The 12,597-nt window shown below is 41.1% G+C and overlaps 2 protein-coding genes across 5 annotated transcripts; both read right to left on the minus strand.

Annotated features, from left to right (window-relative positions):
* Window positions 1-336: 336 nt before the first annotated feature.
* Window positions 337-7,671, minus strand: LOC124850818 (carcinoembryonic antigen-related cell adhesion molecule 5-like). 4 transcript variants are annotated; one of them, XM_047336012.1, is made up of 14 exons: window positions 7,592-7,671; window positions 6,747-7,079; window positions 5,993-6,274; window positions 5,510-5,776; window positions 4,358-4,636; window positions 3,787-4,056; window positions 2,745-3,023; window positions 2,265-2,453; window positions 1,684-1,965; window positions 1,284-1,538; window positions 1,064-1,184; window positions 926-957; window positions 720-803; window positions 337-634 (listed from the first exon to the last, which is right to left on the minus strand). In XM_047336012.1, the coding sequence occupies exons 1-14, from the start codon at window positions 7,635-7,637 to the stop codon at window positions 588-590; spliced, it is 2,766 nt and encodes a 921-aa protein (XP_047191968.1). In that variant the 5' UTR covers window positions 7,638-7,671; the 3' UTR covers window positions 337-587. The 4 variants fall into 4 exon arrangements, with proteins under 4 accessions (XP_047191968.1, XP_047191966.1, XP_047191962.1 ...); XM_047336010.1 differs by having other exon boundaries at window positions 1,064-1,175; window positions 2,187-2,453; XM_047336006.1 differs by having other exon boundaries at window positions 736-803; window positions 2,187-2,453.
* Window positions 7,672-9,804: 2,133 nt separating this feature from the next.
* LOC118316481 (carcinoembryonic antigen-related cell adhesion molecule 1) lies at window positions 9,805-11,497 on the minus strand. The gene is made up of 5 exons (XM_035644334.2): window positions 11,337-11,497; window positions 10,922-11,245; window positions 10,485-10,760; window positions 10,103-10,348; window positions 9,805-10,007 (listed from the first exon to the last, which is right to left on the minus strand). The coding sequence occupies exons 1-5, from the start codon at window positions 11,383-11,385 to the stop codon at window positions 9,928-9,930; spliced, it is 975 nt and encodes a 324-aa protein (XP_035500227.1). The 5' UTR covers window positions 11,386-11,497; the 3' UTR covers window positions 9,805-9,927.
* Between the last annotated feature and the right edge of the window lie 1,100 nt (window positions 11,498-12,597).

A 12,597-nucleotide genomic window follows, 5' to 3' on the forward strand; every position in this document is an offset into this window, starting at 1 on the left:
AAGTGCTGCATTAGGCAAGTTCTTGAGATGAACTAGTTGTACTGATGCGAAGCTGATCTAAGGGATATTAATTAATACTAGTGGTTTAACTCATCCGTAGAAAGAGTTGGTAGATAATGAGCCACTGCCTCTTTCAAAATGTTATATATTTTTATAGTTGTCCATTGTATTAGTTTAGGAATTTTCATTGAGAAATATTGTTTTTTTCCCATTGTATTAGTTTAAATGTGTCTCACTAAGTCTCAGCTTAGTGGTACAGAAGATACCGGGTATACAAACAGTCAGTGTTTAAAATGTTTATTGAATATATATATATATATATATTTATTTATGTACATATCATACACATAAAATATATTTCCATTAATTTATTTTAAATATCACTAAATAAACAACAATTATCATCTACAGCTTTTGGGTTATTTTACATGTACAAACATATTGACTTTGGATTCAGTTATCTGGTTAAAATGCAACTTACATAAAACATTGAACTGTAATGTGGAGGAGGCAGAAAATGGTTGGTGTGAATAAATAAATGAAAAGAAAAATCATTAATACTGATGATTTTCTTTCAGACTGGCGGTCTAGAAACTTGTTGAAGTCCTGTGTGAGCCTTCACCTTTGTTTTCTTCTGCAGGAGGAGAAGTTTGCAAACGATCAGAAAAAAGGTGTGTTTGAATCAATTGTATGTCCGCAAGACAAACACTGAAACTCACCCTTGAAGGACAATACCTGATGTCCTTTCATTGTCCCTGTGATCTTGTACAATTCCGAATGGTTCTTTTTTACACTCATTTTTTCTGAGGGGTCAAAACAGATGCATGTTGTTGGCTCCGTTAGATAATCTTTACGATTCAGATACAAGTCTTTTCCATCGTCAATGTCTAGATAAGGCAAGGACTTGGGTGACATGAACACTCACCTTTGTGATGTGGTGGGTAGTCGCTGTTGACTCTCAAGAAAAAAACAACAGGGCACTGTTAAAATCTTGTGAATTTCATGTAATGAGATAAGTGGCCACACATTGGGCCTTTGCAATCCTGACCGGTCGGATGCTTACCTTTTCCTCCTTACCAGAGTGCACGCAATTATTGCAATCACCGCTGCAATAACGAGAACACATCCGGCTGCCAAGGCGGACGCTCGTGCAGCAACAGCTGAGCAGTTACAGTCTGAGAAACCAGAAAAAAAAATGACTTAGAACATATTCAAAAGCACAAATGTTTTCTTTGTTTTGCAATTGTTGTGTCAGTTTCTTTCTTTTCTTTTTTGTCACAAACCTGAGACGGTTAACTCATGATGCACCGTTTGACTCCGTCCTGTGACAGTATTTGCAGCAGTGCATGTGTACGTCCCACTGTCAGAGTTTTGGCTCGATTGTATGAGGTACACGGTCTCGTGACCATCGGTTGGCTCTCCTTTAAACAGCCAGGTGAACTTTGCAGGTGGAACCGACGCAGTGGAGCAGTAGAGCATTGTAAAATCTCCGGCATGTACAGATTTGGGTCCTATGATGGTCACGTTGTCAGGTCCATCTGTAACACAACATAAGAAGTAGATTGTATGAGTTCTGGAATGTGGCTTTCTTTTCGTAGAAGCTTTTGAGTTTTCAACACTTTGATTTGGGTTTGGGCTTTGGGATTGGGCCACAGTGGTCTGGGTTACAAGTCATGAACTCACATTGGATGACCAGGTTCATTGACTTGCTGATTCCATTATTGACGCCATTCGACACGTTGCACCTGAATGGTCCCTGGTCGTAGCGTGTCACGTTGACTATAGTCAGATTGGAGTTTTCATCCGTGAGCTGGACTCTGTCGCTGGCTGTGACCTCTGAGCTACCGTTCAGCCAGAGGAAGAGGAGGGAGGATCCGGAGGAGGAGCAGGACAGACTGACGGAGCTGCTGAACTCCAACAAGCCTGTGCTGCTGCTCTGTGTTACTGTCACATTGGACACTGGCACTGTGGGATAAAAATGAAAATCATGGAGGGTTCACGAATGATCGACTCGCGATAGAAACTGGCATTGTGGAGGAAAAGAACACCGCAACGTTCATTTGGCATATTGTCATTAATAGCAACGATTACTAGTTTTTGATTTTAAACAGAACATCTGTCTTTAGTGATCAAAATAAAGTAATCAAAGAAGAAGTCAAAAGTTATACTCTATATTTGTAACTTACCGAGTACAGTCACCACCGACATGTGGGATATTTCATATCTCAGAGTTTTGTTGTTGAAGGCCTGACATTTGTATTTACCACTGTGACTCTGCTCAATGTTCATCAGTCTGAGCTCTGGTCCAGTATGTGGCAGCTGGTCTCCGTTCAGAAACCAGTAAAACAGGGCTGCAGGTCTGGAGACTGCTGAGCAGGACAGGCTGATGTTTGACCCTTCCACGTAGTATTCTTGTGACGGATGAAGTGTTAAGCTGATATTTTCTGGGCCATCTGCAGTGCAAGAGAGTAAACACACAAAAAGGTATGAATGACAATCAGTAGCTCAGTGTGAAGGCTAATAATGGCTTGGAACCAGTCAAAAGATGAATTGCGTTGTCATCATCTTAACTGTAGCATAAACAAAGCAACAACAGTCTTTTTTGACACATGCCGCTACCTTTTGAAATTCATTGCAACCATTCATGATGGTTGCAATGATTTTCACATATTATCTAAAATTTTAAAGCTCTGAATGGCCTTTGAATGCAGATGCTGTAACACAAGACTAGGGTCATAACTCACAGCTGATTGAGAGCTCCACTGGATCACTGGTGTAATTACTGAATTTATTGAATACACGACACCTATATGGCCCCTGGTCATAGCGGGCCACATGAATTATGGTAAGAGCGGCACCGCCATCCGTGAGCTGGACTCTGTCGCCGGCCGTGACCTCGGAGCTGCCGTTCAGCCAGAGGAACGAGAGGGAGGATCCAGAGGCGAAGCAGGACAGACGGACGGAGCCGCTGAACTCCACCAAGTCCGTAGTGTTGGGAGTCACCACCACATTGGAGACGTGAGCTACGAGTAGAAAAGAAAATGATAGGAGTCAACGAAAACAAACTGACTGCACAAATCAATTCCCTACAATATGTAGCAGGCAAACATTATAAACAATGCCTTACATTTACATGATATTAAGTACAGCATTATCAAGTGGAAATAGTACTTTTTTAAATACTTTTTGGTTTGAATTTGTCGTCATGAGGTTAAAACTGATGGCACAGTGTAATGGTGTCAGAAAAATTGATAACCTGAAAGCCTTGCTTGGCCACCGGGATGCAATTTTTTTTGCAGGAAACATGATGACGTGAGGATTTATGGCACAAATGAACGGCGGTGGAACAGACGAATTGACAAAAAACGACCTCGCAAGAGATAAAGAATCCCGTTGACGGAGAAACAAAAGGAGGCGAAGGAGGACGGGCCTTCACTCCATGGGCGACTTGAGAGGCTTGAAAAACGACCTGCAGTTAGTCTTCTTTGTACTCAATCTGTAGTCACCAGACGTTCAACTCAAAGTAGAAGTTTCAGATACTTCTTTCTTCTCTTCCTTTATCTCCGAAGTGGTGTTATAAACGTTCTCAGAAGGCGGCGGGAAAGTTATCTGTTCCCTCTCCACGTTTTTGTGCACTAATGCATTACCAACGAACCCAGTCTGTCTCTAAAGACTTAACTCGGACCCATAAAGACTAGTGGAGCAATGGTGTTTTATTTCCCCTCAAACGCTCATGTAGCTTTTTTCAACTGTAAGTACGAGCAGCTATTCATTTTAGCAACTTACATTTCAGTACAGTTAAAACTGCAGGCTGGGATGTTTGATTTCTCATAGTGATGTTGTTAAAGGCCCGACAGCTGTAGTTCCCGCTCTGACTCGTGCGGATGTCGGTCAGTCTGAGCTCTGGTCCAGTACCAGGCAGCTCGTCTCCATTCAGAAACCACAGGACATGAGCGGCAGGTCTGGAGATGGCTGAGCACGTCAGGCTGACGTCTGACCCTTCGTCATAGTATTCTTGTGATGGAGACATGGTCAGATTAATATTTTCTGGGCCCACTGTGGCAAGAAAACAGAAAAAAAGATATTGTCACCGGTAAAACAAGGGAGGAAACAACGACACAACATCACCGTTAAATATTGTTCACGGCTTGAGGAAAAATGACACACGTGAAATGTGGCTTGTCAAGACTCAATCTAGGGTTCATATCAGTCAAATGCAGAAATGCTTTATGCTGTCATGATCGCTTGTGTCAGAAAAAAACAAAGAAACCAGGACAATAACAAAAAGATACTCCATTGATAAATGGTGATAAAATTAACCGTGCAAATTGAATGAACATGTCAGTTTGTCACTCACAGATGATGACGAGGTTCAGTGGATCGCTGGTGCCGTTGCTGACAGGACTAAACACATGACACCTGAACGGTCCCTGGTCGTAACGGGTCACATTATATATTGTGACGGTAGAGTTTCCATCAGTGAGCTGGACTCTGTTGCCGGCTGTGACCTCAGAGCTGCCGTTCAGCCACAGGAACGAGAGGGAGGATCCGGAGGAGGAGCAGGACAGACTGACGGAGCTGCTGAACTCCAACATGTCTGTTGCACTGGCATTTACCTCTATGTTTGAAACTGGCACTGTGGGAGAAGAAAATATTGCTTTTCTTTGTGTATGTGTTAAATATTGAGAGCCTTTCTAACCTTAAAAGATCGAAGATGGACAATTGTGGCTTGGTGTAATGTTTCAAAATTAGTTGTATGGTATTGCATGAGCAATGGGCTGCATGGAAGTAACTGTTGCAGGCTGTTGTAATGGTACAAACAATAAAATATATTGACTGTATGATTATAAAGCAGTAGTAGTGCCCACTGGTATTCTGAAGGATTCCGTCTTACAACTCCCTTGTGCGCTACTCGCCAGTTAGTTTGTTACTGCCTAACCTTGGTGGTCAAGCAAAGTTGAAATCCACACAACCTTATTTTAAAATTACAAAGATGTCTGGTGGGCAATAATCGAAAGAAAGAACATTGCTTGGGAACTTACATCAGTAGGTAACACACAAATGAATTTAGTTTGTTTGACTTTATCTTAAAAAGTGAAGTCATTTGAAAACTTTAATTTGAAAAAACTCTTTTTTTTAGTAGTATAGCAACTTTCTTTTTTCAGTGCACATGTCAGAATTATTTTTGAGAAAATAATCATAATAAAGTGATGGACCAGACATTTAGAATATTGCTATGTGGGAAAATTATTCTAACAAATGTCAGGAAATGAAGAAAACGTGACTCTCCGAGGCTCAACTCAGATCTATTTTACGTTATTGTTTAGGTTCTTCTTCTTCTTCTTCTTTTTAACTTAAAGCATCAACCACGATTCTGCCATGTTTTCTTGTCTTAAGTTTTATTTGATATTAACTGAATTCATACTGAATCCAACTGCCACTGGTTTGACACTAAATGGCCACCCCGCTAGATGTGTCACAACAATCAAAATCCTTAATTTCAACATACCCATTACGGTTACAGTTGAGAGCTGAGCTGTTTGCGATCGCAGAGTTTTGTTGTTGAAGGCCTGACAGCTGTAGTTTCCACTTTGCCTCTCCTGGATGTTCATCAGTCTGAGCTCTGGTCCAGTATCAGTCAGCTTGTCTCCGTTCAGAAACCAGTAAAACAGGGCTGCAGGTCTGGAGACTGCTGAGCAGGACAGGCTGATGTTTGACCCTTCAACGTAGTATTCTTGTGACGGATGAAGTGTTAAGCTGATATTTTCTGGGCCATCTGCAGTGCAAGAGAGTAAACACACAAAAAGGTATGAACGACAATCAGTAGCTCAGTGTGAAGGCTAATAATGGCTTGGAACCAGTCAAAAGATGAATTGCGTTGTCATCATCTTAACTGTAGCAAAAACAAAGCAACGACAGTCTTTTTAGACATGCCACTACCTTTTGAAATTTTATGAAAGTGGGTTTATGAAAGCGGCTGAGTATGACTCACAGCTTATGGAGAGGTTCAGTGGATCACTGGTGCCATTGCTGACAGGATTGAACGCACGACACCTGAACGGTCCCCGGTCGTAGCGGGTCACATTGACTATAGTGAGATTGGCGTTTCCAGCGGTGAGCTGGACTCTGTCTCCGGCCGTGACCTCTGAGCTGCCGTTCAGCCAGAGGAATGAGAGGGAGGATCCAAAGGAGGAGCAGGACAGACGGATGGAGCTGCTGAACTCCACCAGGTCTGTGCTGCCGGCCTGTGTCACTGTCACATTGGACACTGGCACTGTGGGATAAAAATCATGAAAAAAAATCATGAAAACCTCCAAATAATGAATATGATTTTATACATTTTCAGGATGAGAAATTACCCGAGCCTGACATAGCCACGAAGGACAACTGTCACCTGGTACCCACTTGTTCGCCGTGTGTCACTCATAGCCTGGTTTGAGTGGAGTGATAAGAATATTGCGTAAGAAAAAGGCTGCGGGAAAGTTACACCTACAGCTCACTTGTTCATCACGACTGCAGGTTAAAGAGTAATTGAAAATGAAATTGTAGGGATAGCCCCGGGAAGAATTATTTCTACTAACCATTGTCTTATACTGTGCATAAAAGTCTGTTGTTTTTAGACTCCACTCAAGGTTATGGCTTGAAATGACACATGCTCTAAACATCATGTTCTGCATATACAAAATTGGAAGGAAGCAACAAGTGTTCGACATGGTCTTCGGAGAAACAGTGATGCACCAACGTACCCTGCAACAACAGTTTGCAGCTTCCCTTCTGCTGCGATCCACCAAGCGGTATGAGGGTGACTCTGTATTCGCCGCTGTCGCTGATGGCCAGATTACTGAGCTCCAGAGATCCAGTAGATCTGAAGAGGGTAACCCTGCCTGTGTATGCTGATCCAGTTGTGTTAACACTAGTTGAGGTTATTATATTAATATTAGTACCATGGATATCTGTAAAACTCCAGGTGACCACCATGAACGGTTGTTCTGGTTGGGTCACCGTTGTGGTGAACATCACCGTCCCTCCAACAGCTGCAGTAAGAATGTCTGGTATCACACCAGCTCCGTGGGTTACAGCTGGAGGAGAGAGGGACACATTCGGTGGATCACTGGGAGAAGGCAAACAATTCGAAAAACTAGACACAAGCATTAAATCAAATCCAGTCTTCAACAGTGCTAGAATATCTGACTCAGTTTCAACTGACTGTACACAAATCATTTATAAAACTCACACACACACACAAAGTTTCGAAGGATATGAAAGGCAAGCGCTATAGGGGGGGAAGCACTGATCTTACCCATTCTATAACCAACATTGATTTGGAATAAGATAAGATAAGGATTTATTAATCCCACGCCGGGGAAAAACACTTGCTACAGCAGCAGCAAGAGTCAAAGGCATAAGGGAAAAAACATAGCAAAATATATACTAAAAATAAAAACTAACTTTAAAAAAGACCATAAAAAGCCAGATACATTTAAGTGCTCATAAATAACCAGAGTAATCATGGCCTGAAGATTATTTAGCAATTATTTTTCTCACAAGCGAAAGAAAAACTTTGGTTTATGCTGATATGGCAAAAGCTCACCTGAGATGGCTCCCAGGATGATCAGCAGTATCACAGATGTTCCCATACTGTATGTACTGCAGCCTCCTGGTACAGACAGTCGAAAGTGTTTTCTGAGAGGAGGTGCTGTAAATATGGTACTTGTGTCTGTGGGGGGGGGGGGGGGGGGGGGGGGAGGAACCTTTCACTGCCTCTGTGGTAATTCACCAGTCTGGACACTGCTGGCCACGACAGCAGGGAAAACCAATGAGCGAGGGCCTTGCAGGTAACGCGAGTTGGGTGGGCGTAATTATATCTGATTAGTTGTTATAAAAATCGTAGTAGAGTAGATGCAAAAACTTCAGGCACACTCATCAAACAACAACAACACTCCCATGACAGCTGACCTGAGCAAAGAGTAAAGAAAAGACAAAAAAAATATGTGTCTGCATCAAGTAAGTAGTTGTCTCTGGGCATCAAAATATTTTGACAGTACGTTAATGTCGCCATTTTTATATACCAAATCTATAGCATGCACTAATGAATTGTAAGCACACTCAATATTTTTATTTAATATTTTACTGTGTTACATTTTATCAATGCACTTACAGTAAGATGCAGCTCATTGTATTGAATCAGTGTTATTGGCTCAACTTTAACTTATAACTTTGAGCTCTGGGCTCTGGAAGAAAATGTCTATATGACACCAATTTTGTTGTTCTTAAAAAATCATTTTTATAATAAATTCCTTCTTTACAAAACAAAAGTGTGTCTCACAATAATGACAGAGCTCTTTTCGATCGCAATCTTTTCATTTTTTTCAATTACAGCGTCATGAATCTCTTAAAAATGTAACAGTTTGTTCCTGTTCTCTGACATTTTCTCCACCTACTCAGTGCTGATTACAGTGATTCATTTATAATCCAATGCTCTCACTGGTGATGAAGTGTGATGATACTGTGGGTATATTTAGTTAATCAGTGACAGTGACAAATATTTATGTTTTTATCAACAAGATAATTTTTATCCCTTTTGAGAAATTTTTGGGAGATTAACAGAAACATTCTTCTGTTATCTGTTTTAATTTTAAATTTTTTAAACCTTGCAGAGACATTGACTGCATGAGAGTTAACACCTGCTGACTAGAATAAAAAGTTTTAATGAATCTATATAATGGTTGTTGTTTGATTAGAATGGTAAGAGTCACGTTGTTTTATGAAATGCCGCAGATAAAACTACAGAGTCTTAAAAAAGAACAGAGACAGGTTTTGCATGAAGAACAAGACAAGAATAAGAACAAATAAAGAACAATAAAGGACAATCAGAATAAAATAAATACATCTTCCATAAGCTGCATGTATTGTTTGGAAAGAACAGGTCTTTGTCTAAATGGATCAGAGTAGCTTGTAAGCGCTAGGTCTCCTGAACGGTGTCAGCAACAGTTTGTAAACTGCTCTTGAGAGAGTGAGGTAGTTAAGATTCAATAGGAATTGTATCAACATCTGACAATACTGTAGTTGTCATGTTGTTCACAAGCTACTGCTGATCCAAACTACTCTAACTACACCCACACAGTCCTAATAAAAAAGATCAGTTCTTCTAATCAACCTTCATAAATAACACTGAACGTTTTTTTTTTATTTTCTGAACTTTGCCTCTGACTGCTGTCATGGTCGTGTTACAAAATAAACACTGATGATTTAGAACCCTTTTTTCAGGAGCATTAAGTTGCACTTGCCTGGAAGCGGGTAAATACATACACATTACCAATGTCGAGTTGTGTTGTTGCCTCCGATGACCTTAACATGAGGAGGCGCACCATTGCGGCATTTGTAGGATTAAATCAAGTAAACAAGAGCATCGGGTCACAATCCCCCATTTAACACAATAATGGGCAGGTCTGTGTGGGTTATTTAATACCGTCATACTGTGGCTGCTGTCGGGCTTTAGGTTGTCATGACAGCGTAAACGTTTGTGGCATGTAAGGATGGCGCTTAGGTTTGGCCTTTGATACCGACTAAAATAGTTAAGCAGCTATTGGATGGAAAACTGAGAATTGGATGCAGATATTGATGGTCCCCAGGAGGCTGAATCCTGATGACTTTAGTGGGGGCTCACACTTTTCGTTGTAAGTAAAATGTCTTGACAAACAGTCAAAGCAACATAAATTAAAAAGAGAAATGTCAATGTCACAATTGTATATTGCAGAAGAACATGATAAAAATGCAGCATGGACAAATGCACAGGACAATTGGTTTGTCATTTTGTTATTTATTATTATACTTTTTTTATTTTTTCGGGGGACAGAGCAACAACGTTAACCACAGAGAGAGATGATGTAAAAATCTATGTGGTCAAGCTATTTCCACAGACAGTCTTTAGATCAACATGAGTCCCACCAAGGTCATGACAGTGCAGACCATTGTGGACTTAGAACCACTGATGGTAGTAGATGAGTCTGGATCAGAAAAAGAAAGACATTACTCTGTCTTCTCCGCTCACACACACAAACAGACACAAGACATGTGAAAGTGAGAAAGAGAGCTCAAATACCACGCAGCATGTGGACCTCAGAGGCTTCCAGACCAGTGATGGCGTTACGGGCGGTGCAGGTGTACTTCCCTAGGTGCTCCTCGTCCATCTCGTCGATGTAGTACGAGGGCCCGGGAAACCTCCTGTGTCTGAACGTCCAGAAGAAAGTTGCCTTCGGCAGGGACTCAGCGGAGCAGCTGAGGGTGACGCTCTCCTCGAGTTCTGCTCCTACTGGCCTCTGAACGAGCGTTGGTTTGTCAGGTCCATCTGAACAGATGAGGAAGGAGAGGAACAGAGATATCTTTTAATGATCATAATAAAGATAAACAGTATATATACAGTATATATATATATATACTGTATATATATATATTTAGTACTGTGGCATCATCAAAGTACTTACAATAGACCATAAGGCTGCATTTGGCTGTTTCAAAACTGAAATCATTGCTGACATTACAGAAAAACTCTCCGGTGTCTCTCCTGTCCACGGGGCTGATAGACAACACCCTGTTGCCGTCGTGAAAGCTGAATCTGTCTCCAGAAACCAGAGCTTTTCCGTCTTTCATCCACATTCTCGACGACACCGAGCCGCCGGCGTCGCAGGTTAGTTCCACAGAGGTTTTGCCTTCTATTAAGTGTCCAGTGGGGCAGGCTAGAGAGGGCTTTGACACTTTGGCTGTGCAACAAAAAATTCAAAGTAAAAAGGAAATATGAGAATGTAAGACACTTTTACCAAGCAATTTGATTATGTTAATGATAGCTGGTTTTCAGATTTCTCATGCATTATTTCCTTCTTACCATTTCAAAAGAGGTTTTAGAATCATAAATCGTTCTTACTCAGTACTTCCAGCTTCACAGTGCCTTGGATCTGCTCTCCTCCGTATGGGATGATGATTAATTCATACTCTCCGCTGTCTCCCTCTGTCAGATTTCTCAGCACCAGAGACCCAGTGGACTTGTCCAGATCGATCCTGTTCTCGTAGCCCTGTCCCACAAAGTCGGCTCTGGTCGAAGTTATGATGTTGTAGGTGACATTGAAGCTCCAGGTCAGCGCCAGGAAGGGTTCAGCTCCCGGTTTCACAGATGTAGTGAAAGTCACGCTCTCTCCCGCTGCCCCGCGAAGGGAGTCAACAGTGAGGACACCGGCTCCATGGCAGAGACCTGCAGAAACATGCACGCAGTTAACCCGCATTTCACAACTCATAGTTCTATTGATGATCAATTTGATCCATTTTTCTAATGCATTCCTTACCCGAGGACAGGAGCACAAGTATGGCTGAGCTGAGAAACATAGATCCCATTGTGTATTTCTCAGTGATGTCCTCCTCTGCCTCCTGTGTGAGTGGAAGAATGGAATCAATGTACCTGTGATTATCTACAATAAACGAAACATGTCATCAAGATGTTTCCACAGGCTCGGTATGCTTAATTATTACCTAATCTAACCTTTGGTTGTTGTTGCTGTCCCGATTTACATAAGCTAATAAAACCCAACTTTATTTTCTGAGTATCAGATGTTGATTATGATCCATTGTTACCTCATCGTGTCAGAAGTTTTAGACCGGGAGCCGACAGCACCGCCAGAGGCTCTCTGAGATGTACTGTATTCAGGCACAGCAGTACTTTGATGGCAGCTGCGAGTTGTCCACTAGTCAAAAGTCGGTGGTTCGATATCCAGGTCCTTCAGTCCACATGTAGAAGTGTTCTTGGGAAAGACACTGAACTCCCAAAAACTTCCCCTAACGGCTGTGTTGTGTATGAATGGTGTGAATAGGTGAATGTGAACTTCATTCATACAGCACACTTCAAAACAAAGTGTTTTCTGTGGCTGAACCAAGAATAAAACATTGTCAAGATTGCAAATGAAATCATACATTATGAAAAAAAAACATATTAATTGAAGTTTTGCCTAAACCTGCAGGACTGTGTTTCTATACTGTCTTTATGTGATTTTACTTACTGCAGAACAAATTGCCCTACAGGGACACAAATAAATTTGAAGTTAAAGTTGCGCCTACTTCAGATCACTGTCGATGTAGAGCGATTTATAGTGTTATTTGTGTTTCGATTTCATTTAGTTTACAAATTTTTACTATTATTATTATTTCAATGAAATTTTAGTGCAGTTGTATTCTGTACATTTGCTATATGAAGATGAAGATAAGCCAGAACAAATATTTTATTAGATTTGGTCGGAATATATATCAGAGCCTTTATAGTTTCAACTCAGCTCTGGGGTTTTCAAAAAGATGCTTGTGCCTCTGCAGGCCTCTGTCCAGTAAATTCATTCAGTAATCTATTCATGCTCTGCCAACTTGATTTATTTTTCCTTTATTTTGTTTTCATTTTTCATTTTGTAGATGTAAAAAACCCACCCATCGGAGATATTAAATCTAAATAATAGCTAAAGAGTGTTAGGATAAGACCTCCTCTCTTCAAGTCCTTTCTAGTTCCAGAGACTCAATTCTAAAAAATACCAGATAAATTGACGTTATTAACACCAATCAATCAAT

Source organism: Scophthalmus maximus, chromosome 1 (assembly GCF_022379125.1).
Source record: "Scophthalmus maximus strain ysfricsl-2021 chromosome 1, ASM2237912v1, whole genome shotgun sequence".
In the NCBI taxonomy this organism is placed as follows: Eukaryota; Metazoa; Chordata; class Actinopteri; order Pleuronectiformes; family Scophthalmidae; genus Scophthalmus; species Scophthalmus maximus.